At 46.6% G+C, this 22,535-nt stretch overlaps 1 protein-coding gene across 3 annotated transcripts in view; it reads right to left on the bottom strand.

Moving 5' to 3' along the window:
- The window catches only part of ACSS1 (acyl-CoA synthetase short chain family member 1), a 33,081-nt gene extending 10,964 nt beyond the window's left edge, over nt 1–22,117 (bottom strand). The window contains exons 1-9 of one of the 3 annotated variants that reach the window (XM_032682807.1): nt 21,771–22,117; nt 21,561–21,578; nt 18,448–18,544; nt 11,030–11,229; nt 9,437–9,612; nt 6,862–7,014; nt 5,067–5,214; nt 4,634–4,771; nt 3,980–4,072 (exon numbers count right to left, since the gene is read on the bottom strand). In XM_032682807.1, the coding sequence (XP_032538698.1) occupies nt 3,980–4,072; nt 4,634–4,771; nt 5,067–5,214; nt 6,862–7,014; nt 9,437–9,612; nt 11,030–11,229; nt 18,448–18,544; nt 21,561–21,578; nt 21,771–21,855 (1,108 nt within the window). In that variant the 5' untranslated portion in view covers nt 21,856–22,117. Of the gene's footprint in view, nt 1–3,979; nt 4,073–4,633; nt 4,772–5,066; nt 5,215–6,861; nt 7,015–9,436; nt 9,613–11,029; nt 11,230–18,447; nt 18,545–20,716; nt 20,864–21,560 lie in introns of those variants that run through there. The other 2 variants (XM_032682806.1, XM_032682808.1) reach the window with 2 other exon arrangements.
- Nucleotides 22,118–22,535: the final 418 nt, after the last annotated feature.

The following is a 22,535-nucleotide window of genomic DNA, read 5'->3' as shown; positions in this document are numbered from 1 at the left end:
CAGTAAGACAGGTTGTCCTCAGGACACCTGGCTTCTGGAGCTTGTAGAAAAAGATAAGAATCTGAATAGCCCCCCTGTAATCCAGGAGGAAACAGTTAGTGACCTGCTGAGCCACAAGTCTATGGGACTGGGTGGGATCCACCCAAGGGTGATGGGGAGCTGACAGAAGAGCTTGCCAAGCTGCTCTCCATCATTTACCAACAGTCCTGGCTCACTGGGGAGGTCCCACATGATAGGAAGTTGGCAAATGTCACACCCATCCACAAAAAGGGCTGCAAGGATGACCCGGGAAACTACAGGCCTGTCAGCCTGACCTCAGTGCCTGGCAAGGTTATGGAGCAGATTATCCTAAGTGCAATCACACAACACCTACATGATGGACAAGGGACCAGACCCAGCCAGCACGGGTTTAGCAAGGGCAGGTCCTGTCTGACCAACCTGATCTCCTTTTATGATCACGTGACCTGCCTGGTGGATGAGGGAAAGGCTGTGGATGTGTCTACCTGGACTTCAGCAAAGCCTTTGACACCATCTCCCATAGCATACTCCTGGAAAAGCTGGCAGCCCATGGCTTGGACAAGGACACTCTGTGCTGGGTTAGGAACTGGCTGGAGGGCCGGGCCTAGAGAGTGGTGGTGAACGGGGCTGCATCCAGTTGGCAGCCGGTCACTGGTGGTGTCCTGCAGGGATCAGTGTTGGGCCCAGTCCTGTTTAATATCTTTATTGATGATTTAGATGAGGGGATTGGATGAACCATTAGCAAGTTTGCGGATGACGCTAAGTTGGGAGGGAGTGTCGAGGCAGGAGGGCTCTGCAGAGGGACCTGGACAAACTGGAGAGATGGTCTGATTCCAATGGGATGAGGTTCAACAAGGCCAAGTGCCGGGTCCTCCACTTTGGCCACAACAACCCCCTGCAGTGCTACAGGCTGGGCACAGAGTGGCTGGAGAGCAGCCAGGCAGAAAGGGACCTGGGAGTTTGGATTGACAGGAAGCTGAACATGAGCCAGCAGTGTGCCCAGGTGGCCAAGAAGGTCAATGGCATCCTGGCCTGTATCAGGAACAGTGTGGCCAGCAGGTCCAGGGAAGAGATTCTTTCCCTGTACTCAGCACTGGTGAGGCCACACCTGGAGTGCTGTGTCCAGTTTTGGGTCCCTCAGTTCAGGAAGGATATTGAGGTGCTGGAGCAGGTCCAGAGAAGAGCAACAAGGTTGGTGAAGGGACTGGAGCACAAGTCCTGTGAGGAGAGGCTGAGGGAGCTGGGGGTGTTCAGCCTGGAGAAGAGAAGGCTCAGGGGAGACCTCCTCACTCTCTACAACTCCCTGAAAGGAGGTTGTAGCCAGGTGGGGGTTGGTCTCTTCTCCCAGGCAACTATCAGTAAGACAAGAGGGCATGGTCTCAAGCTGTGCCAGGGGAAGTTTAGGTTAGACATTAGGAAGAAATTCTTTACAGAGAGGGTAATCAGGCATTGGAATGGGCTGCCCAGGGAGGTGGTGGATTCTCCATCCCTGGAGGTTTTTAAGATGAGACTGGATGTGGCACTTAGCGGTCTAGTAACCACGGCGGAAGTGGATCAAAGGCTGGACTTGATGATCTCAGAGGCCCCTTCCGACCCAGCTGATTCTATGATTCTATTTTATGATTCTATGATTCTATGATTTGAGGGCCTATTCAGAGATGTCTTTCAAAACCAGCTTTTGTTCATGGCTGTACTTTTTTATAAAACCAGTGACAAAAGTGAAAACACCTACTGTCTCTTCTGCACTGTAAAGAACTACACCTAAAACTCAAACACAGCTCTGATTCTGTTTTATTACTGCTGCTTCAGAGAACATCACAGTGTAGAAGACACTGCATACAGCAGCACAATTAACATGATACATTGATGATGTATCTGATAGGTGACACTGCAGGACCACAACTACCATCCATCAAACTGTTCCCATGATCTCTTCCCACACTCATTTTAACTTCAAATGGCATACATAATCTTTCCAAGATTAATTTGGCTTCCTTTTTATTAAAAGCATCAACTGTGGAGCACGATTGATTCTACTTTCAAACAAAATCAATTTCATGAATATTCATCATTACATTATGCTTCCAGGAGCTGGTAAATGTTTACCTGAAAAACTATGCCTAGTTCAAGGTAAGACCAAGCACTCTGACTAACAGACTGTCCAGTGAATATTTTTTAACCTCTCACCTGATACTTGTTGCTCCAAAACCCCAGGAAAAATAGAGTTAAATACAAGATCTAACCCTGTACTTTGAAGGAAACAAGACACAGCATGCACACTGCATGGTCCAGTTAACAAACAAACCAAAAAGTGTTAGGGCAAAAATGGATTCCTCTCAACTACATCAATGTACAGTAATCAACTGCTTCTCTATTGTGTTTTCTTTCAGAGCAGTGATGAGGAAAGCACATGATGAGGAAAGACCTAGCCAATCATCTTTCCTTCTGCTGAGCATTTAGGGACCAAGATGATTTAAGAGATCATCAACTGAAGTACACAGTAGTTAACGTTGCTGCTCTGAATTCTGAGGTGGTTTTATTTCAAAACTGAAAATAAAAGAGAGGCTGCAAGTCTGTCTGGATTAAATGGAACTCTATTGTGTGCCAGAAGAAAATTCATCACATTGAGATAGAGAGCCTGCTAGCAGGAATAAGGATGAAATCAGGAGCAGCTTGACTGGAAAGGGAATGAATATTCTGCTCAATGGGAGTTTCAGAGTAGGGATGACTATTTTTCAGCAGAGGCAGAATGCTAGCAGCTGTGCTGCTGTCTCCATGGCAAACTGGATCTCACAATTTGAGAAGGACATATTGCAAGACACCTTTAGCAACTCCTGAATGCTGGTGCCCAGAAAAGACTGGGTACTGAGGAAGGAGCTGGGAAGGAGCTGCAGGACTCCAGCAAGTGGAGAGCCCCACCAGGCAACACAAACTAAGCTGGAGTACAGCACATAGCCTCTCTCCTCTGCTGGCCAGTGAGATCAGGAGGCAGAGACCAGCTCTGGTCCAACTGGGCTGGGATCTATGACAGCCAGTCACTCTGTCCAGCAGGTTGTAGCCTTAACTGATGCACACAGGTGGGTCAAGCATGTTACCAAAACAGAAGTGCATCCTTTTTGAGGCATCAAAGGTTCAGGGCCAAAGCAACTACAGCATACCAATTCACTCCCTGGAGAAGGTGCTCCTCAGCAGCCCTGCTGGGTGACAGCCACTGTGTTCTAGCAACCTGACGGGCAGCCAACAAACCTCCACTCACTCCTTTCCAATCTGCTTGAGTAGTTGCACAAGGTCCCTTGGACTACACAGCTCAGTTTTCTATCCTCCTCTGACCATTCCCAGGAAGGAAAACAAAGCACACCTAAGCACAGATACGGTGTTTTAAATGCCTTTGCATGACAAGACCATAACAGGGTCAGTACAGCTGGAATAGGGCCTGGCCCTGGGACGCGTGCGTTGCATCGGCGCGGGCCCGGATGGCCTCGGGCGCTGGGGCCTGGCCCCGGGCGCGGAAAGGAGCGAGAGAATGGGAGCTTCGCCTGTGCGGACAGTGCCATCGTGGGAGTTGAGAGGTGAGCCCCGGAACACAGAAGAGAAGGACAACTCTAAACCCAGGCAAATGGAGCTCGTCAGCCCTGTAAGGGCTGACTACTGCCAGCTTTGCCCAGAAATTCAATCTCTGCCTTATGTTTCTGGCACCAATTGGTATTTTCCAGCATTCGAAATATCAAGGAATGTTTAGAGGGGAAAGGAAAACCAAAACTTCAACATTGCTATTGCTTTTATATGTTGTTACATTGCTATTATGTGCTGAAACTCCCCAATGACTAACAAAAGCTGATCAAAATGCCAGAAGGGTTTTTTTGAAAGACTTGTTGGATCAAACTGCAATGTATTAAAGCTTCTCTAACCACCAACAACCCGCCGATGATCAGGGTGCCCGCTCCCCAGGGATGCCTTTTACCTGTCTGCCACCACGTGTCCACGAGGGTGCAGCGCCCTTCTCCCACCACCTGGTAGAACCACTGCCAAGCTTCCTTGTTGATGGGCTCTCCCACTAGACCAAAACAAGAAAGTGGCCTGAGACTCAGGAAGTTGCAGGCAGTTAATTCTCCCTCTTAGTGCACAACAAACTGAATGCACGATCTCCAAGCAGAATGCTTACAGCATTTTTGCTGGGATGCATAAAGGACTCATGTAACTGAGAATTTTTTCCAGGAAGACCAAGAGGCAAGCAAAGAATATCACTTAAAGTTACTAATCAATGTAGGTCATGTTTAAGAACCTCCCGAATCGTAAAGGAAATAATGCAGAAAAATGCTGCTGGGCCCAGCTATGTCAGTAAAATTCAAAGTGAGGTAATTTACCATTGGATACATCTTTTAGCAAAGAATGTGATCCTGCAAAATAAGCTAGGAAACAGGCAGTCACACAGATTCAATGGCCCCAAAGTTAGTTTGCTGCTTTTTCTGCTGAGAAAATATTTGAAAAGCCAGACAGAGACTGCTTTATCATCTTTTTAACCATATCCCATGTGGTCAGCTGAACTTCTCTGGCCCCTTTATTTCACCAGCTAGAACCTCTTGTCTTTTTCAGATGAAGATTCTACATCCCTTACCTGAACCCAAAGTCTTCAAAGAAGATCTGTCATACTTCTTCACCCACTCTTCTCCATAATTCAGCAGTAAGCGTATAGCCGTAGGTGCTGCATAAAACTGATTAATTTTCAACCTTTGTACCACCTCCCAGTAACGACCTGGAAAATCGCAAACAGGCTTTTTATCCATCTAGCACTGACATACCCCTACAAATGCTCAGCTGAAAGGGTAACAGGCAAAGATGAAGCTGTGACTACTGTGAGTATAGAGCAAAAGCAATAACAATTTCAACCCCCCCTCCTGGATGCACAGATGTTCCTGAGTGTTGTAGACACATGCTCCAAAGAAATGGAGCTTACCTCTCCTGAGTGGGCAGGTCATGCTGGATAGGTTTCTAAACCTCCTTTATCACATTGCCATGTCCAGCCAAACCTTTTCCCATCACTTCCTCACCTGGGTCAGGGTACAGTGGAGTGCTTTCAAAGAGGACAGAAGTGGCTCCATTGCAGAGTGGTCCATACACAACATAGCTATGTCCTGTGATCCAGCCAATGTCAGCCACACAGCCAAAAACATCGCCTTGCTGGTAGTCAAATACATACTGCAAAGATAAATGTAAGGCCAGCTGACTTTCTGTTGGTAGGTGCAAAGAGCTTTAAGATAAGGTGCTGGACTGGACATCCAAATGGGAGAAAGAGAGTGCACAGGGCAAGTGGAACCAAGCATGCAGGACACAGCAGCACAAAGACCAATCCACAGTGAAGAAGCAAGTCAGAGGGACCAGTACCAGGACTTATTGGCTCCTGTATACTTTTTCAAAAATACATAAAGCATGCTATACCAGCAGCTGATCAGCTGGAACAACAAAGCTATAACCAAAGCCCAGAGCCCTGGATACCTAAGCTTGCCTAATCCAGGCAGTGCACGTTGGAGAGCTGACTCTGAGTCTCAGGGAAACTGCAGACTTCAGGGTCTCAGACCCCTCACCAATATCAACAGATTTCCATGAGAGAGCTGGAGGAACTGACAGGTGCCCATAAAACATCTTCTGAGAAATATTCTTAGCTGCTCAGCTTCTCTATATCAGTGCATTGCTTTCCAGATGCTACCCTCTCCCAGCTCATCAAATTCAAGATAAAGATCTTGAAGATCTTATTATCTCGTCTTGGTTATGGAAAACACTTCCCACTGTAAACCTAACACCTCAACTGTATGGTGAAGAGATCCTGACTCACACAGCAAAGTCAGCTTTATGGATTAGAACTAAAAGAAAAACCCATGAGTGTGTGAAAAGAGTGTCATATGTGAGTGTGCAAAGGTCACAGAGATCACACAGGTCAGCTGATCCCTCTACCTAGGATAACCAGTTCTCAGCTTACTTTTCTAAGTGCCTTTTCCTCTCAGGCACTCTGCAGGTGGAGAAAATGCCCCAGAGTGCAGGATCTGTCTTCGGGACTAAGAAAGAGATGCCTTGGAGATTACGCTGTCACTTAAAAAAGCTGATGTAACAAATGCCCTTCATATGCAGAGAAGTCTGACACTTGAACATTTAAATCTTCTAAAAATTCAACTGTGTCAGCTTAAAGAAAGAAAACCTCCACCTGAACTGCTGTGATTACAAACAGGGTGATACCACTAAAGTCAGATGATTTTTCCCTAGAGTCTTCTCCTCATTTCACTGTTGCCTTTTCATATGCAGAGCTCAGACCAGAAGCATCAAGAAGAAGTGCCTTGACTCTTTTCTTTTTCAAGAGAAAGGAGGTTAAAACATTTTGCCTAGATCACCCAGAAAAGCAGTGCAGAGGTGCAACCACTAGAGTAGACATGCAATTTTTGTTCTTCAGACAAGTCCTATGCAAAGAGGTTGTTTTAGGAAATAAAAAAGGCTAGCACCCCACTGCAAAATACTACAGTAATATCCACATTACCAATGCCAGTAAGATACTTATCAGGATCTTCTCAGCTGCAAATTCTGGGCAGCCAACGCTGGCACATTTTAAATGCAAAAGCAGCACTGCAATTTCCTTCCTTTCATAAGTCTAAGGTTCAGGTTTGCATAATATCCTATTCCCCAGGAACAAATCCTGAAGATTAATTACACAGTTTCAGGTATTTTTCAGTTTGTTTACACCCAGTAAGCCAATTGGGCAGCAAACAGAGAACACACCACTCCTCAACAATCCAAGTCTCTCTCGTTAGCACAGTTGGAAGGTAAGTGAACTTTTCCCAGAGGACGCATCTGAGTTACCTTGTGCGTGAGAGCAGCGTACAGCAGGTATCCAGCCTGGGTGTGAACGATTCCTTTGGGTTTCCCAGTGCTGCCTGAGGTATACAGCATGAAAAGCATGTCTTCACTGTCCATGCTCTCTGGAGTACATACAGAAGCTGCCTTGGTCATCTCCTGAGGAATAAAAGGTAGTAATGACAGAAAGATTTAGCTATATGGAGCCAACCACTACTCCCTCTGTAAGCATGTCAGCAGTGTCCAGAGACAAGAACCACCACTGCTGTTGTCCCCTCACAAATGTCCATGGATACATCATGGGTTATATGGGTTCACTTAGTGGAAAGGTTCCTGTGGATGCATAGTGTGTAACCTTTCTACCAGCACCTTTGCTAGGCACAGAAGTCAAGAAGAACTGGCCAGATAAAATAACACTTCAGGAAAAAAACAGTGTGTCATAGCTGCTTACATTTCAAGCCTTTGCAAGCTGCTGGTAGAAAACCAAAGTGTGACTGCAAACATGAAACACACTTGACAGCAGCAGCAAGGCTGACTGGGTACCATTTAGGACCTTTCTTTTCCTTTTAAAACTGCAGTGCTACAGTTAAACTGTGCATGCATTTCCCTTCCCTGGCCCCAGCAGTGGATGATTGTCTTGTCCATTTGATCCTCAAATTCTAATTTCTTCTACCCAGGAGGAGAGTGCTTTACTCTCCTGCAAACTTTTGGTCTAGCTTGTGTGCTCAGTCCAACAGAGGAATAATGTGCTTTGAAAGAGGTACTTGTGCTCACTGGACATTTTAGCAGCAGAGGGCTTGTCTACCCAGGCTGTAGATTTTTCGGGATGAGACTGAACATTTTTCTTATCCATGTACAAACTTGCAATAATCAGTGTGTGTTCCAAATGCTCAACATATGGCTGTAAAAAAACCACAGCTGCCTTGTGTCTCTTGAGCCCTGTACTGTACTAGATGAATGATTCCTGCAAGGGTTATTAGGTGGCTCCTTGTAGGAATTTCTAGGTACTGCCTTTTTACGAGTATACACTGTAAACATACTGTATTTACAAGTGAATACTACTATCAGCAGGTCCAGTCTGACAAACAAAGCTTAATAAAATGTAGCTCACAGTCTGGTGTAATTCTTAGCCTCTGAGTTACGGCACTGCTGCTCATGTCACGTATTTATTGTGACATTTCAGTACTGCCAATTCAGGCTGACTTGCCAGTTTTTGAAACAAAGATGGAGTCCTCATATGCTCCATTATAACATGAGCTTAAATTTTGCAGTAAGGCATTGCACAAGAGCTGGAAAGCACAAGTGCTGGAAAGATCAGTAACAACAGAGTTAACAGCATTAACTGTTTCATTCTTGTTTCGTTTCAGATCGTACAACTGACAATGTACTGAGCTCAGCTCTTGGATCACTAAAGCACCTCAGGCTGTTGGCAGACTAAGGAAAATAATCAAAATGTCCTTTGTGGAGTAGGGAGTAAGACAATTTCTGAATAAAACCTGCCTTCTCTGTTTAACTTAGAGTAGTAGTTGCTCCTATCTCATGTGACCAGCACAGACTCTTGAGCAATTATCTGGCCTGCAGATGGATGATTTCCAGGCATTATTAGAACAAATAGTTTCTGTTAACTGCTGCTGGAAAACTGATACAACTACTTCTACTAAACACATAAAAATAACAGCTGCTTTCTTTGCCAGGAAGCACAGGTTCTAAATACTCCCAAGCCATCACTGTCCTCCCATTGTGGAGTAACACCATTCACAGGCTGTATTAAGCCTCTCTAGGAACTTGATTATTTCTGCACTGCCTTTCAACAGTGCCCATGCAAACCATAAGAGAGTGTCTGAACACAGTATAACAACAACAGCAACAATGGTCTCAGTGCCCTCTGGGTCTCAGGAAACATTCCTTAAATCTCAGCACTGTCTGCAACATTACTAAAATGGAGCAGCATAATCCCTGCCTGTGCTGATGTAAACCAGATGTGGATTGAGCTGCTTCGACTCACAATCCTAACAGACTGTAATATGGGCAATCCATTAGAGGATGAAGATCCAGATGATATAAGGAGCAGAACTCAAGTCCAAAAGGCGCAGATGGAGAGAAAGATTATCCTAGCCAACACTCAGACCTAAAAGAAGTTAGCTGGAGCGCCAGCGAGTGTCTGTGGCAGCACAGGAGGAGCAGCATACACTGAAAACCTGCTCCAGAGGCAGCATAAAGGCCAGACATCACTGTCAGGCCTGGAACAGCTACACTAGAGTGCCAAGCTGCTTCATAGGTTTTTAAGCTCAGCACACACAACGCAAGGAAACTGCCACGGAGACTGCCTCATCTTTCCCGGCTGCCAATTCCTAGTGTAGCCCACAGCAGATCAAAGCCAAATACCACAGTGTGGATGATCTACACATTCAAGAAGACTGTTACATGTGTTCTGAACAGCCCTGCATCAGGTTTCTCAGAGAGGCCTGTGGTAGCTGGTCCCTACATTTATTAGTTCACCATATTTCTCTTCCCAGGCACAGTAAACATCACATACTTCAAGAAACATCAGGAATACAGGCAAGGTTTACCAACAACATACCTCTTCAAGGGGAATATCACAGTCACCCATCGGGACTTTGTTATCTGTCCTCTGAGCCACAAAGACATGTTTGATGCTTGGACAGTTCTTCACAGCTTCATCCACAGTCCTCTTCAGCTCTGTGATTCGGCCTCCCCTGACTCCCTGGTTGTAGGTGATAACTGCTTTGCATCCAGCTAAGAAGAAAAAGAATTAGCAGACATACCAGCCTGCCTTTCAGGCTAGTGTGCACACCCTACTTTCATTACTTTTGGGGATGATGGACAGGACAACATGTGTGCCAAATACTTAGAACCATTATCAATTAAAACCAGTCAGTGTCACTGATGAAAAAACTTTAAAACCTGAGACACACATAGATTAGGGGCAGCTGGAACCTCCATAGGTTATCTAGTCCATCTCCCCCACCCCAAGACAAGGCCCATTCCAGCTAAAACACTTCTGACAACTATCTGTTCAGTCTTCCTAAAACGCTCCAATGGCATCTATTCTACCCTCTCCCCACCAGTCCACTCCAATGCTTATCATGAATATGAAAAAGTCTTTCCCAACATCTACCCTAAGTATCCCTCACTGTAATTTAAATCCTCAGTTCCTGCCTAGCAAAGCTGACATGCAGAGCAGCTTCCTCCCAGTTACCTGTGTTACAATGAATGATACTGCTTTAGGCTGACAGCTCACACACTGAAACCAGGGCAAGACTTCCTATGATCTGTGTGAACAAGCACCTTTGCCCCTCTCTTTGAGGCTCCATGTAAGCATCCATTACAAACTGACATGGACAGCACAAAGCTCAGCAGCCTCTTGAAGGTGTCACCCTGCTCTGAGATACCTGCAGCCTTATGAAACTCCTCTGTACTACCTGGAAGCCACAACACACAGCAGCAATCTGGCAGAACACTTCAAATTGCACCACTAAACGTTATTACAGAGCTGTAGCTGTAGAGAAATGGCTCTTTAGTCCATCACCTCCACACAAGTGGCCAAATATGAGGGATATGTATTTGCTCTCTATAGATTAACTCCACTAAAACGAGGAAAAGCCATGAAAATGTCTGTAAGACTTTTTCCCTCAGACTAGCCATAAAGAAAGTGATGTGACTGCTATGGGACATGAGCCATTTGCTATTTAGCTGTTCTGTCAGTACTTTTAGCATTACTTTTTACCTAATCACACAAGTGCTGAGGGCTGAGAACAGCTCTGTCTGCTGGTACAAGGGCTGACAGAGCAGATGCAGGCTGCCAACACTTCCAGGACCATACATAAATCACAGGATTACTATTGAGAATGCAGAATTAGTACTGTGCAAGAGTATCAAAGAAACACTGCAATTACACTGCAAAAGAACAAATCAGGCCCCATCCCTAAGCTCTGGTTTTCCTTCCAGCTTCATTGCTGGCTGGCAGTAACCCAGTGCACACTGAATGTTAAGCAATTTATGAAGTATTTTAAGGCCAGAGGATACTACATCTCTCTCTAAGGAAAAGGCTCTTCAATGCACTCTACGGAGGAGAGTAAACTCAACAGAGAATTGGTATATGTCTTGGACCACTGTCCCAGAGGAGTTTGTTACCCAGTCTGCATCTACTTACAGTCCACGATTCTCCCAGCTAAGGACTCTGCACTGAATCCAGCGAAGACCACACTGTGAACAGCACCAATTCTGGCACAAGCCAGCATGGATGCCACTGACAAGGGAGACACGGGCATATAGATGGCCACCTTGTCCCCTTTCTGTATCCCGTATTTCTTCAGGGTGTTGGCAAGACGGCAAGTCAGATCCAGAAGTTCCCTGCAGGCACAGAAGCAACACTATCATGTGACCACACAACCTGTTTTACACGGGGGAACAAAGAAAAGATGAACTTTTCTTTGTGTATGAGTGAGGTATCACATCACCTCTGGACCTCAGCAGTACTGGGCACATCAGCTTTTGCATTTTAAAGAATGGTGGCCTGGGGTATGGTGAGAGTCAGAGTGCTCCTGCCACTTTGGTGAGGAGAAAAAAGGGCAGAGAGCAGTGCTGGCTGCAGAAGGATGAGTAAGAGAGAGCCGCAGGCGCTGCCTGGAGCTGCCAGGTTGTGATGTGGGTAGAGCAGCCAGCAAGCCAGTGGCTGTCCTGCTGCCTCCAGAAGTCAGTGTCCATTTTGGCCATCCTTGATACCTTTTTTACCCACGAGGCTCAGTCAGAAGCTACTGAGAACAAATGTGGGATAAACACAAGGTGAAATGGAAGCGTTGCCTAAAGACTCCCAGAACTTTTTAAGTTGGGCAATTGCTGGAAGTGCTCTGCAACTGGTAGATTCTCTTCAAATTGCAACGGTAAACAATGCATTTGCATGCATAAGGAGACACCAGTGTGAGGGGCAGATTTTACAAGACTTGCATCAAAGTTGGATCACCTGCAGCCCAGCTTCCTCTGTTGTCACTTAACCCTGCCATGCCACAGAGCACTACAGCCTTGCAGAACAGAAGCACTGCTCCAAATAAAACTGTAGCCACTTTTGCACAGAGAAACTCGGGAACACCAAGAACAAGAACAAAGGCTCTTTTCATGGGGCTCACCCCTACAACAAGCTGTTTTAACAGCAAAAACATTCCTCTAAGGAATGAAAAAGCAGTTTGTGGGCAAAGGCTTGCACATACACTTATTCTGCACAGGGGATAAGACGACTGCAGGTACACCTGGGTCCAAGATGCTGTCATGAACTGAACAGCTCTGTGCGCCTCCAGTGGAAAGGCTTCAGGAACAAGAGCTACTGTACCAGGTGAGGAGTGGTCTCATGCCGAAGGAGGTGACTCTAGGAGGGGCAGCAGAATAGTCCTTCTGTACGAATCATCAACTCAGAGGAGGAGACTGGCAGAGTCCGCCCGGAATGAAAATTGTCCTCTGGCTTCACAAATTCTCTGAGTACTGAGGCCCAGAGGAGAGAGATATCTTCTACTCCCTAGGAAACTCATCTTCAACCTGTCACCTGTGAACCCTTAGGGGCTGTAAGCTATGCCCACAGGGACCCCCATAACTGTTAATAAAGAAATTAGTTTTGGCAGTTTGCATTCATAATGAGCTGTAAAGCATGAATCTATATCTTATGTGTCCTCTTCTCACAGAACTGACCATAGCTGTGAAAAAACAAAGAAACAAAACCAATTTTCAGCTGGTGGTTAAGCTGCAAATAAAATGAAAAGTTGTTCCTTGCTCATCAAAAATTGGGTTTGTTTCTTTTTTTAAACCACTGCAAGCTGGAAATAGGGAAAGCCCAAGAGCTCCTCTTTGGAAATGTCATATCAAAACTTGACATCTTACTTCCATAGGATAAAACTCCATCTGCACTGTGAGGGCATGAAGAAACACGGTCATTGAGAAAGTATGACAATAGATCCAGTGATGGCTGGAGGGACACCACTTCCCTCCCATCTTTTAGAAGACAAGGAAAACGAGCCTTAAATCCAAGGCACAGCACCTCATATTATTTATTTTAATACTATTCCCATAGGATCAAGTAAATAGTCCATTTCAGGACAGGCACTCAGAGAAGTGGCCAGACATGCTCAAGTGCCTGTTCTCTGGCAGTAGCTGGCAACAGCTGCCACTGCAGAGAGACCACAATCCTGCAGAAATCAGGTATGGAGTGGCTGCACCCCAGACTGAATTTCCCCCTAATCCCTTATGGTTAGAGATCAGCCTAAACTCTAAAGCGCAACATTCAATTACCCCTTCCCAAGCCCCTCGTGACCATGCATGTTCCTACTGTCTACATAAGTGCACAGTCTGTTAGATTTATTATTTTGCTTACTCTTACTGAGTTCATGAACTCTGTGCAATAATGATTTCCCACCCCATGTTTGGTTTGGTGCCTTGTCCTAAAAGGTCACATTTTCTGGTCTGGAATTTATCTGAGGCTGCATTAGAGAAAAATCTCAATGTGGATATATAGTAAAGAGTCAAAACAAAACTAAACTGCTCAACTGCAGAGCGCAGGAAGTGAAACAAGCTCCAGGCAGGCAGTTGTCAGAAAGTAGAATAAAAACTACTTATCTGCAATGAAAAACACTCGAGTGCTTTCAGAGCTGCAGCCTCTTTCTCCTGAGCAGAAATGCCAGAGTATCTCTGGCTACGATGTGTTTTCTGAGCAACTGCATGGCTCACTTGCTTATTCAGGACTCAGTGACCATGATGGCAAAAGCTCTCATTGTTTTTTATGATTAACTCAAATTGAACATTGGCTTTATAAGAGTGTATGAGCAAGTTAACAGACAATACACAGCAGTCTTTACCCACAGATCTATTCGCTTTGCCTTCTTTGTACTCTGAAATGCCAAGATAAGAAGGCCTTGAAGGTCCCTTGGCAGTGCAGCACATGTGGGAATAGGCACAAAGGGTGAAGCCAAGAACTCCAACAAAGAAATCCACTAGTCCCTGAGCATCAGGTGTGTCTTCTGGCTCCTGCAGCAGCAACTCAGGCTTCCCCTCCAGTTCAAGAAAGGGAGTTAGCAGAAATGCTGTGTCAGGAATCCTTCCCTTGACTCCTTCACTCCTTCAAACACACTCTGCTATCTAACAGACAGGCAATTAGTACATGGCAGCATGTTACACATTGCCAGTTCTTAACCCAGACACATCTTGGGAAGGAACGAGCACCCTGCAGAGTTGCTGCCCCACAGAACTGTGCAGCATTTGAGACAAATGCCCAGCCTTCCTGCAGACATCCTGAACCCAAGGCAAGGGGAAACCCCTTGCAACCTTTTTCAGGTGAGAAAGTGAAAAATCCATGAACTGCCTTGAACAGGGAAAGCCGAAAGCCTGGCCAGGATTTACTTGCAACTTCAACTTAAGAAACCAATACTGCAAAGATGGAAAAGAGTTTGCTGTCAATGGTTACGTACCAGCATGGCTTCCAATTGCAGTATTCACTGTGATCTCTCATACGAGTGCAACTATTTCAGCTCGGGCTGAGGAATCCATTGGCTTTTTAAAGGCATAGCTGTCATGTGGCTCATGAAGATGTCCAACTGCTTCTGTCCCACCTACCTAAGACCTTAATTTCTGGCCCTTCAGTTTTCCTCTCCCTACTTTCTATTTTGCATTTTGAACATTCCCTCTGGCCACCAGAGTGAACTCCTTTGTAAATTAAAACCCTTCTGTTGAGACCCAGCTTGCAACCCTTTTGAAAAATATTTTAGCTAATGCATACTGCTGTCCACTTCACACAGCTCCCATTGATTTTGCAATGGTAGCATATACTGGTTCACAGGTGGATAAACTGTAGAGACCTAGGTAAACCGGGGAACACCAGAGAGAATAAATAACCCCATGTCAGACAGGCGGAGGTCTGGCATAACTTTAGCTTCTGTCTTTAACATTCCCACTTGTTGAATTTTAGGAGGCTTCAACACAACAGCTCCAGCCTCCAGCTCTGCCTGCTTATATAAGGCACAGTGCCCTTTAAAACCCAGGCTCAGCAACGCACTGGGAAATTCCTCTGCAAGGTTTCAAAGCCCCTGGGCCCTGACAATATCCACCAAGAAGGACAAAACACTCCCAGTCTGGCTGGACCCTTCTGCCAATAAATTCAGCTCTCAGCTCATAGCAGCACAGTCCTGCTACTTAGCCACTTCCCTACCACTGGGGTTTTGGTGGTTTAGCCTCCAGAGAGCCAGACATCTTGACAGCTGATTGGTATGCTTTGTCCTCACTTTGCTGACTGCAGCCACCAAATCCCAGGAGGGTTGTATTCCCTGTTGTCACAAAGCAGTAAAAAAGCAAGTCTTCTGCCTTCCCATTCAAAATTGGAGATAATTTGAAAGTTAGATAAATTTCCACTTCATAGAAATGAAACCCAGAAGGAGGAAAAAGCAAGAGGGGCCAGGGAATTTTTTTTCCTGAAAGGCTTGAGTTGCATCAGCTAGAGAGACTGGACAAAACTCAGCAGTAAAAAAGATCATCACAACTGAGCTTGTAAGGGCAGCACTCATCTATTCATGCTAAAATGAAATGTTTCACCTATGGCTTTGTGTACTTTTGGCAATCAGGAGATGTTTGGATTCTTCTCCTAGCACAGCGCACTTGAACTCTGCTGCACAACTACAACTCACCTTGCTGACAAGTGTGCACAGGGATGTAGGCTGATTCATGGCATAGCCCAGCTGCTCTTTGCCCACTGCAAGTGAGGCAGTTAGTGGGGCAGCAGAGGCAAATGGAGGCTCTTATTTCTTCCAAAGATGACCAAGCTGGGACAGTACTTTCCAGTGCAGCTGTGTTTCTTGACAATGCACAGAGGAGGTCCCACTGATGGAGGCTTTCCCCTACCCCAGGGAGAAGAGAGCCTGTTCCAGCCCTTTTCCTGTATAGCCACGTTCTTCCTTTGCAGGCTGTGATGGGAACAGGGCCAGCACTCAGCTGTTTTCTTGCCCCTGACAACTACCCAGAGAAGGGAGAGCATCCATGCCAGCAGCTGCATCTTTCCTTGTGTCACACAGGGCTTATCTATAAGTAGAAGCAGCTCAAAGCAGCAGGCTTTGCAAAGCAGATAATGTAAAAAAAATGGTGCCTTGCACTCCTCTGCATGTAAGCCCTGGACAGCACTCTCCCAGCTGAGGTTCCATGACCTTACTCAAAGCTGGTCCATAAGCAGTGCCCAAATTAAAGGCTTTAACTTCCTAGAGTGCTACTGTAACACTACTATCCCATTAACAGCACATTCAGATCCTAAGGAAAGGAGCCTATCTCCTCTGCCAAAGACAGATGTCCAGCATTCCTCTCATTTCCTCTTTACGCTGAGGCTCGTGTGCAGAGACCACCCTGCTACAGAAGCCTCACAGAGGGACTACTCCACCAGCATCTCAGCTTCTGGGCCACCTCCTTCTCTCATATGCTTTCCCTCACAAAATTCCTAGCTCAAATAAAGCACTACTGCAAAAAGTTTTCAACCAAGCTCAGCAGCAAAGGGAGGTAAGTGCCAACACACCTTGGAGAAACCTTACTGCACTATTTAAAACCTGGACAATGCAGCTCAATGATCACAGAAAATGCAAAATTTTTTACTCTCTTCTTGTGTACATACCCATACAGCATCACTGTTCTCAACAATACTATTCCTGGCTTAATGAGATAAGCAGAGAACCAAGTGACCTGTTTTATCAAGTGGTAGGACCAAAGTCTCTTGAGAAACCCAAATGCAGTCACATCTCACCCAGAGTATCAGAAAGAAACAGGAACATGGCTCTCAAACACAGGAAGAAGTTTGAAAACAGAAGTTGTCAACTTGTCTTTCACTTGGATGTTCTACTCTCTGGTACTAGTTACTGTATCTTTGTAACACTGCACAAAGAGGGGTTTAGACATGGGTTACTTGTCTTCACGTTTTCAGGCTGAGAATATACTTTCTTCCAAATGCATTTTATCGTGGCCAGGAAAAAATCCAGTTCTGTTGCTGTTAAGAAAGGTCTTTCTATATCTCCAGAGATCCCAAGAAGATGGTTTGAGTGTCTGGAGCAGCTCAGCCCGTTTCAAGTAGCACAGCCCAAGGGAGAGGCTAGAGTTGCCTTGAAGGAGGCTGTGCTATCTGTTGGACTGCTCTCCTTATCTGAGCACAGCTTTCACCTCTGAACCACCCCAAGTTTGCATGCCTGATGCATAAGGAGAGAGGTAAAAGTACATATACCTGGGAGAAAAACATATCGTACATAAACAATTAAAGGGAAAAACCTTTGGTCCTTTTTTTACCATCAGAATGGCAAAAGCAAGACTCAAAAGCATTTAACCAAGATACCCAGTTCGCTATAACACATTTACATCATAACATGCCTAAACATTCTCTCAAACAACAATACCAAGATTAAAACCAATGCACTCTTTCAATGCAGCTTTATATCAGGTAGTGTTTATTTCTGTTGCATGAAGCACTAACCTCTCATAATTATTTGTACAGCCACTCCTTCCTGCTAACTAGCTTCTTCACTCCAATGAATTATGCTTTCAGGTGCTTTAAAAAAGTCTGGAGGTGAACCAGACGACCAGGACCTATTCAGACTCAAGGACCTCTAGGAATCCCAACAAGCTCCAGAAAACATTCTTTAAAAGTCTGATGCCAGGACTTTCTACGTCTCCTTTGCTTTCTGAACCAGGACATCACACATCTGGCTCCCTGAGATTCAGCAGATCAAACTTTTGGCTCCTTAAAACATGCACTGAGAAACACACATTCTGGGAAGGCTTTAATGCTCAGTAGAGAGATAGATGACGTAAAAGGCATCTTTGTAGGCAGGACTGCCTCCTAAATGAGGGCACATAGCAAGGAGAAGAGAAATATGCTTGAAAACTGCTATATTCTAACAAACCCTACAATCTATAGCAGCAACTGCAAGTCAGTGTCACTCAGAGCAGCTCAGGGTTGCTCTAAACTGCACTAAGGATGGAGAAGAGGAACATGGGGAGCTTAAAATCCCCTCCAGCCAGGGCTCAGTATCATGCTCTTGACCATCAACACGTTTGCACCAAGTCATTTGCTGCTGTGCTGAAACCAAAAGCTGCTCACAGAAATTTTCCCATGAACACCTCTAACAAGCAAAACTGGCAGGTTTTTTTACAGCAATAGTTAAAAAACCCCCAAACCTTTCTCTTCTAAAAGCCCCTACATAGAGAAAGAGGGAACCCACAGGATGGCCCGATCAGCATCATCACCAGATGGTGTGCCAGATCTCAATCTGAAATTTTCAGTAGCTGCCACTAACTTACATCCACTGTACCTCTGACCCTGTACTACATAGAGGTGTTTAAAATCAGGGAACCCTCCCCACAAAGAACCCAAAGGAAGAATATAATTTCTCAGTGGCAACACGGCTTCGTTTTTCAGGAGCTATTTCATCATGATACAACAACCTCAAATGCTGTGGTCCCATGTCCTATGTGCTGGGAGTACCTTGGAAGAAAGCAGAGTTTCACAGAGGTCCCACTTCCCGCTCCCCCACACTGCCAGGTGTCATAAAGCATCTTGAGAAGGTGCCATACCTGTAAGTGACGTGCACTGCAGTGCCAGGCTCATCTCTCTCCCAAATCAAAGCCACTCTGTTCGGAGACTTTTCAACGTGTTGATCCAAGCAATTTACTGCAAAAAAACCCCAAAGGTTTAAACAAAGCCTGATCACATGCAAGGTGCTCTGTAAACTTAACTTGGTCAAGAGTAACAGCAAGCTAGTGCAAGAAGAAACATCAGTTGTTAGCTCAGTAGGCACACATTCATGTAAAACAGCATTTGCAGCTCTAGTAAAGCTGTACAACAAATATACACTTAATTGGCACAGCCGCCTTAGAGATGGCAACCCCATGAGAGGCCATTGCTGATTCAGCTCAGCTTAGCTCCACTGGCTAAGCTTAAGCCAGCCCAAGTCTTTCCTCTGCTCCCAGCAACACAAAGACAAGACACCCTTTTGATGTTTGTGCTCCCCAGAGCAGCATTTCACTACATAAATATGACAGACTGTCTTCCCCAGCTTGCACGTTTAGCACTGCACCATTTAGATTTTCTAATAAACCTCAGGTGAAACATTTTTTTCCAGGGTATAAGAGAAGAGCTGAATCGCAGCTAAATGAAAATATCTAAAACTCTCTCCCCCTCAACAACTTGAGGTAGAGGACTTAGGGAGAGCAATCAACCTGAAGAAATTTAGAGAATCCACACAAGAAATCCATCTGCATGTCCAGTAGCAAGTTGCCGGATGGTTAGAGAGCATCCTTGTAAAGTATTAATTCCAAGCCTATATGATACTTGCTTATTGCATTGTAATCTTTCAAAGGCAGTTACTTTATTTCAATAGATAACTACTAAAAAGCAGTCAGGGACACTGCCACATAATTCAGAGAAAACTCTTCTAAAAATTGCTGAGTTTCAGACCATATTTCCTGGAAATATTAATACTGGTCGGAAAGGATTTCATTTTTCCAGATAAATTAAGTGCCACAAAAGCTGTGTACTGCAGCCAGGGAGTCAGCTTTGGCTTTTTTGTGAATGCACCACCACATGGAGGGTAGGAATGAGCCCATAAAGGTACACAGAGAAAGAAATCTCTCAGAATTCAACACATTTCATTACAAGTCCAAGTGTCAATCTCAGAAATTTGCAAATGCATTCTTCTGCCATTTAAAGTCTTTTATTTTTAATGTAAAATCCTGCAGCAATACTGTAAAGGAGATAAAGCAACTTCTTAACCCATCCTAATACAAGAGGACAAACGCTCCAGCGGGGAATGCTTTAAGCAGTTACACACCGGTTTCCTCTACTCCCCATCCATAGCTAATTGGATCTGCTGCAGCTTGGTCCACAACACACTGCAACTCCCACCACCAAGCTCCTTGCAGCAACACCCTCACATATTGCACCATACTACAGTAAATCACATTAAGGGGTATTCATTGCCCAAGCAGCATTTCTTACTCATAAGCAGCCACACTGGCCTTCAGAGGGAATTTCTGCTGCAGAAATCCCGAGTTGAGCCAAGTGAGAGCTTTAGCTCTGTGCTCAGTAAGAACCAGCAGGTGAACCAGAGCCAAATGCTATTATCTGCTTCCTGATCTTAGGCTTACAAGAACCTTTTACTCATTTTACAAAATAGAATTTAGTGGCCTTCCCCTTACTATTATATCCTAATGGTTTTTCCATATGTTGCTTCCTCGACAACACTCAGAAACAATTCATTTCAGTAAGACATGCTCCCAAGACAGTGTTCTGGCTGGAAATGCAGTAGTTTGCCAGATTATTCTCCTGCCCAGGAGTTACAGTGCAATAAATCCAGAAGCACTGAAGCTCACAGGTCCCCCAAATACTATCGCAAGGTCCCTCCAAAAAGGGTTGCGGATGACTTGGTTGCACATGGTTCAGCCGTGCTGGGAGGTGGGCACACAAGATGTTCTGGACTGTTACCATGTTTCTGTAGCCAGTGTTCAAACTGAGACAAAGGGAGTCTCCTAACAGTCACTTGGCTGTGCCCGAGTACCATCTTCATCACGCTTGAAAAGAAAACCAGGAATAGCAAACCTGTTTAATTCTGTGCATCTGTTTCAAAGGTCTATGATTTCTTTTTACATGTGCAAAGAAAACTATGTGGCATTTAGTGCCTGCTGAAGAACCAGACCCAAGGCATGATCTAAAATCTGCATTTCAGAGATCTGACACAGGATCCAGTATTGATCCCACTCCACAGAGGAAAGAAACAGATCTCTGTAAGTCTCTGCTCAGGCAAGACCTTTCTTTCAAGAGGAATTAATGAAGACAAAAGCCTGCCTAAAATCCTCTGACTGCTGGGTGCCAGAAGCAGGGCTGTACACACATCTCCATAAACTTGGGATCCACTGCTGGGAATCATCTCCTGGGAGGAGATGCTCCCATATGTTCTGGAAGACCTGAGGAGGGTTTCCTCTTTTACTGCGAAAAAAAGGTGTCCAGAGATGTCACCGTTACTGCACCACTGAACCGGTAGTGCTGATTCAAGCACTCTCACAGGAACGGGAAATGAAGGTCAGAAACGAACGTCCCTGTTAAAAGATTTCACCACTGAGTTGTACCCTAGGTGGGACTGGGGCTCATTCCCACTGGGCATGGCCACGGTGCAGAAGAGACTTCAAGGCAGATACGGCCAGGATGAAAGTCAAGGGCAGTGAGGACAGTCATGGAGAATTTTACTCTTGCTTCACATTAAGTGGTGAAGTCGGAAGAAAAGAACAAGATCCTCGTTCTAAAGAGAAAAAACCTTGCTACTTCTGCCTCAAAATACTGGGATTCGCACCATTCACCACCTGTGGATCAGATCATCTTAAGCCACCACGGGAAGCCGAAGCCGGCACAGCCGAACCTGGGGCATTTCTGCAGGCACGGCAACAGGGGTGCGGCCGGATCTCCGCCGATCGGAGGGCAAGAGGCTTAGCCGGGTTTAATCCCGGCTTCGGATTTTCTCCCCGCTTCCAGCATTTCGCAACTCCCTGCTGGTTTCTTCCCAGCGCTGCCCAACCGAACTCCTCGTCTTCCCCCCAAAAGACGGGCGCTGGCGAAACCCGGCCCTTGGGACGGCTCCCGGGCAGCCCGACGGCGGCGGCGGGCGGTGCCGTGGGGCGCGGGGGGGACGCCTTACCCGAGACGTTGAGGCGGCCCCCGAGGAACCAGCGGGCTGTGCCGGCGGGCCGGCCGGGCTGGCAGGCCGTGTGGAAAGGGCTGTCCCAGCGCAGCCACCCCCGCGCCAAGTCCGCCCAGAACCCGGCGGGGTCGCGGGCCGCCTGCTCCTGCCAGGCCCTGTAACCTCCGGGTGGCAGCGCACCGGGGGCTCCCGCCTCGCTGCAGCGGCGCCGGGCCGCGACCAGGACCCGTCCCAGAGGGTGCAGGGGGCTGAGGGTGCGCAGCGCCCGCGCTCGGGCGGCCGCCAGCGCCATGGGCTCAGCCCTGCGCCGCCGTCGGGGCCGCGCCGCGCCCGGCACCGGAACAGCCCCGGCCCGCCGGGAGGGGCGCGAGACCGCCTGAGGGGAGGGGCTGCCCCGGCCGGGCGGCCCTCGGAGTGCCGCACCCGGGAACACCCGCACCGCCGGACACCCCGCACTGCCGGGAGTGCCCTGCACCCGGGGACACCCCGCACCGCCGGACACCCCGCACTGCCGGGAGTGCCCTGCACCCGGGAACACCCGCACCGCTGGACACCCCGCAGCCGGGGACACCCGCACCGCCGGGAGCGCCCCGCACCCGGGGACACCTTGTAGGCACATGGGCCCTCATACACCACCAAACACACGGCTGTCACACCCCTGCCCCCTCTTTGCTCAAAATGAGGTGACTCTAAGTGGGTTCACTTTTTGCTTGGCAGCCCTGCGAGCACCGTCGTTACCACAACGTGGAGCTCCTAGTTTTGGTTATCATTCCTTTCTCCATATTAGCGTAAGGACCAGGTTTAACCCGTACTTCGTGATGGAAACCCTTAACAACGAGTAGCAAGGTTTTAGAGCAGGTAACACAGAGCTTATTCTCTCTGCATAGCAGGGACATGCCCTTTGCTGGCTTGAAGAAGCTAATTCTTTTCGGCAGTTTGGTCCAGCCTCCCAGTACGGAGTTTTCAAACTCC

This window comes from Chiroxiphia lanceolata, chromosome 3 (assembly GCF_009829145.1).
Source record: "Chiroxiphia lanceolata isolate bChiLan1 chromosome 3, bChiLan1.pri, whole genome shotgun sequence".
Lineage (NCBI taxonomy): Eukaryota > Metazoa > Chordata > Aves > Passeriformes > Pipridae > Chiroxiphia > Chiroxiphia lanceolata.
Note: the sequence above shows the minus strand (reverse complement) of the source record. Positions and strands in the feature narration are given on the sequence as shown.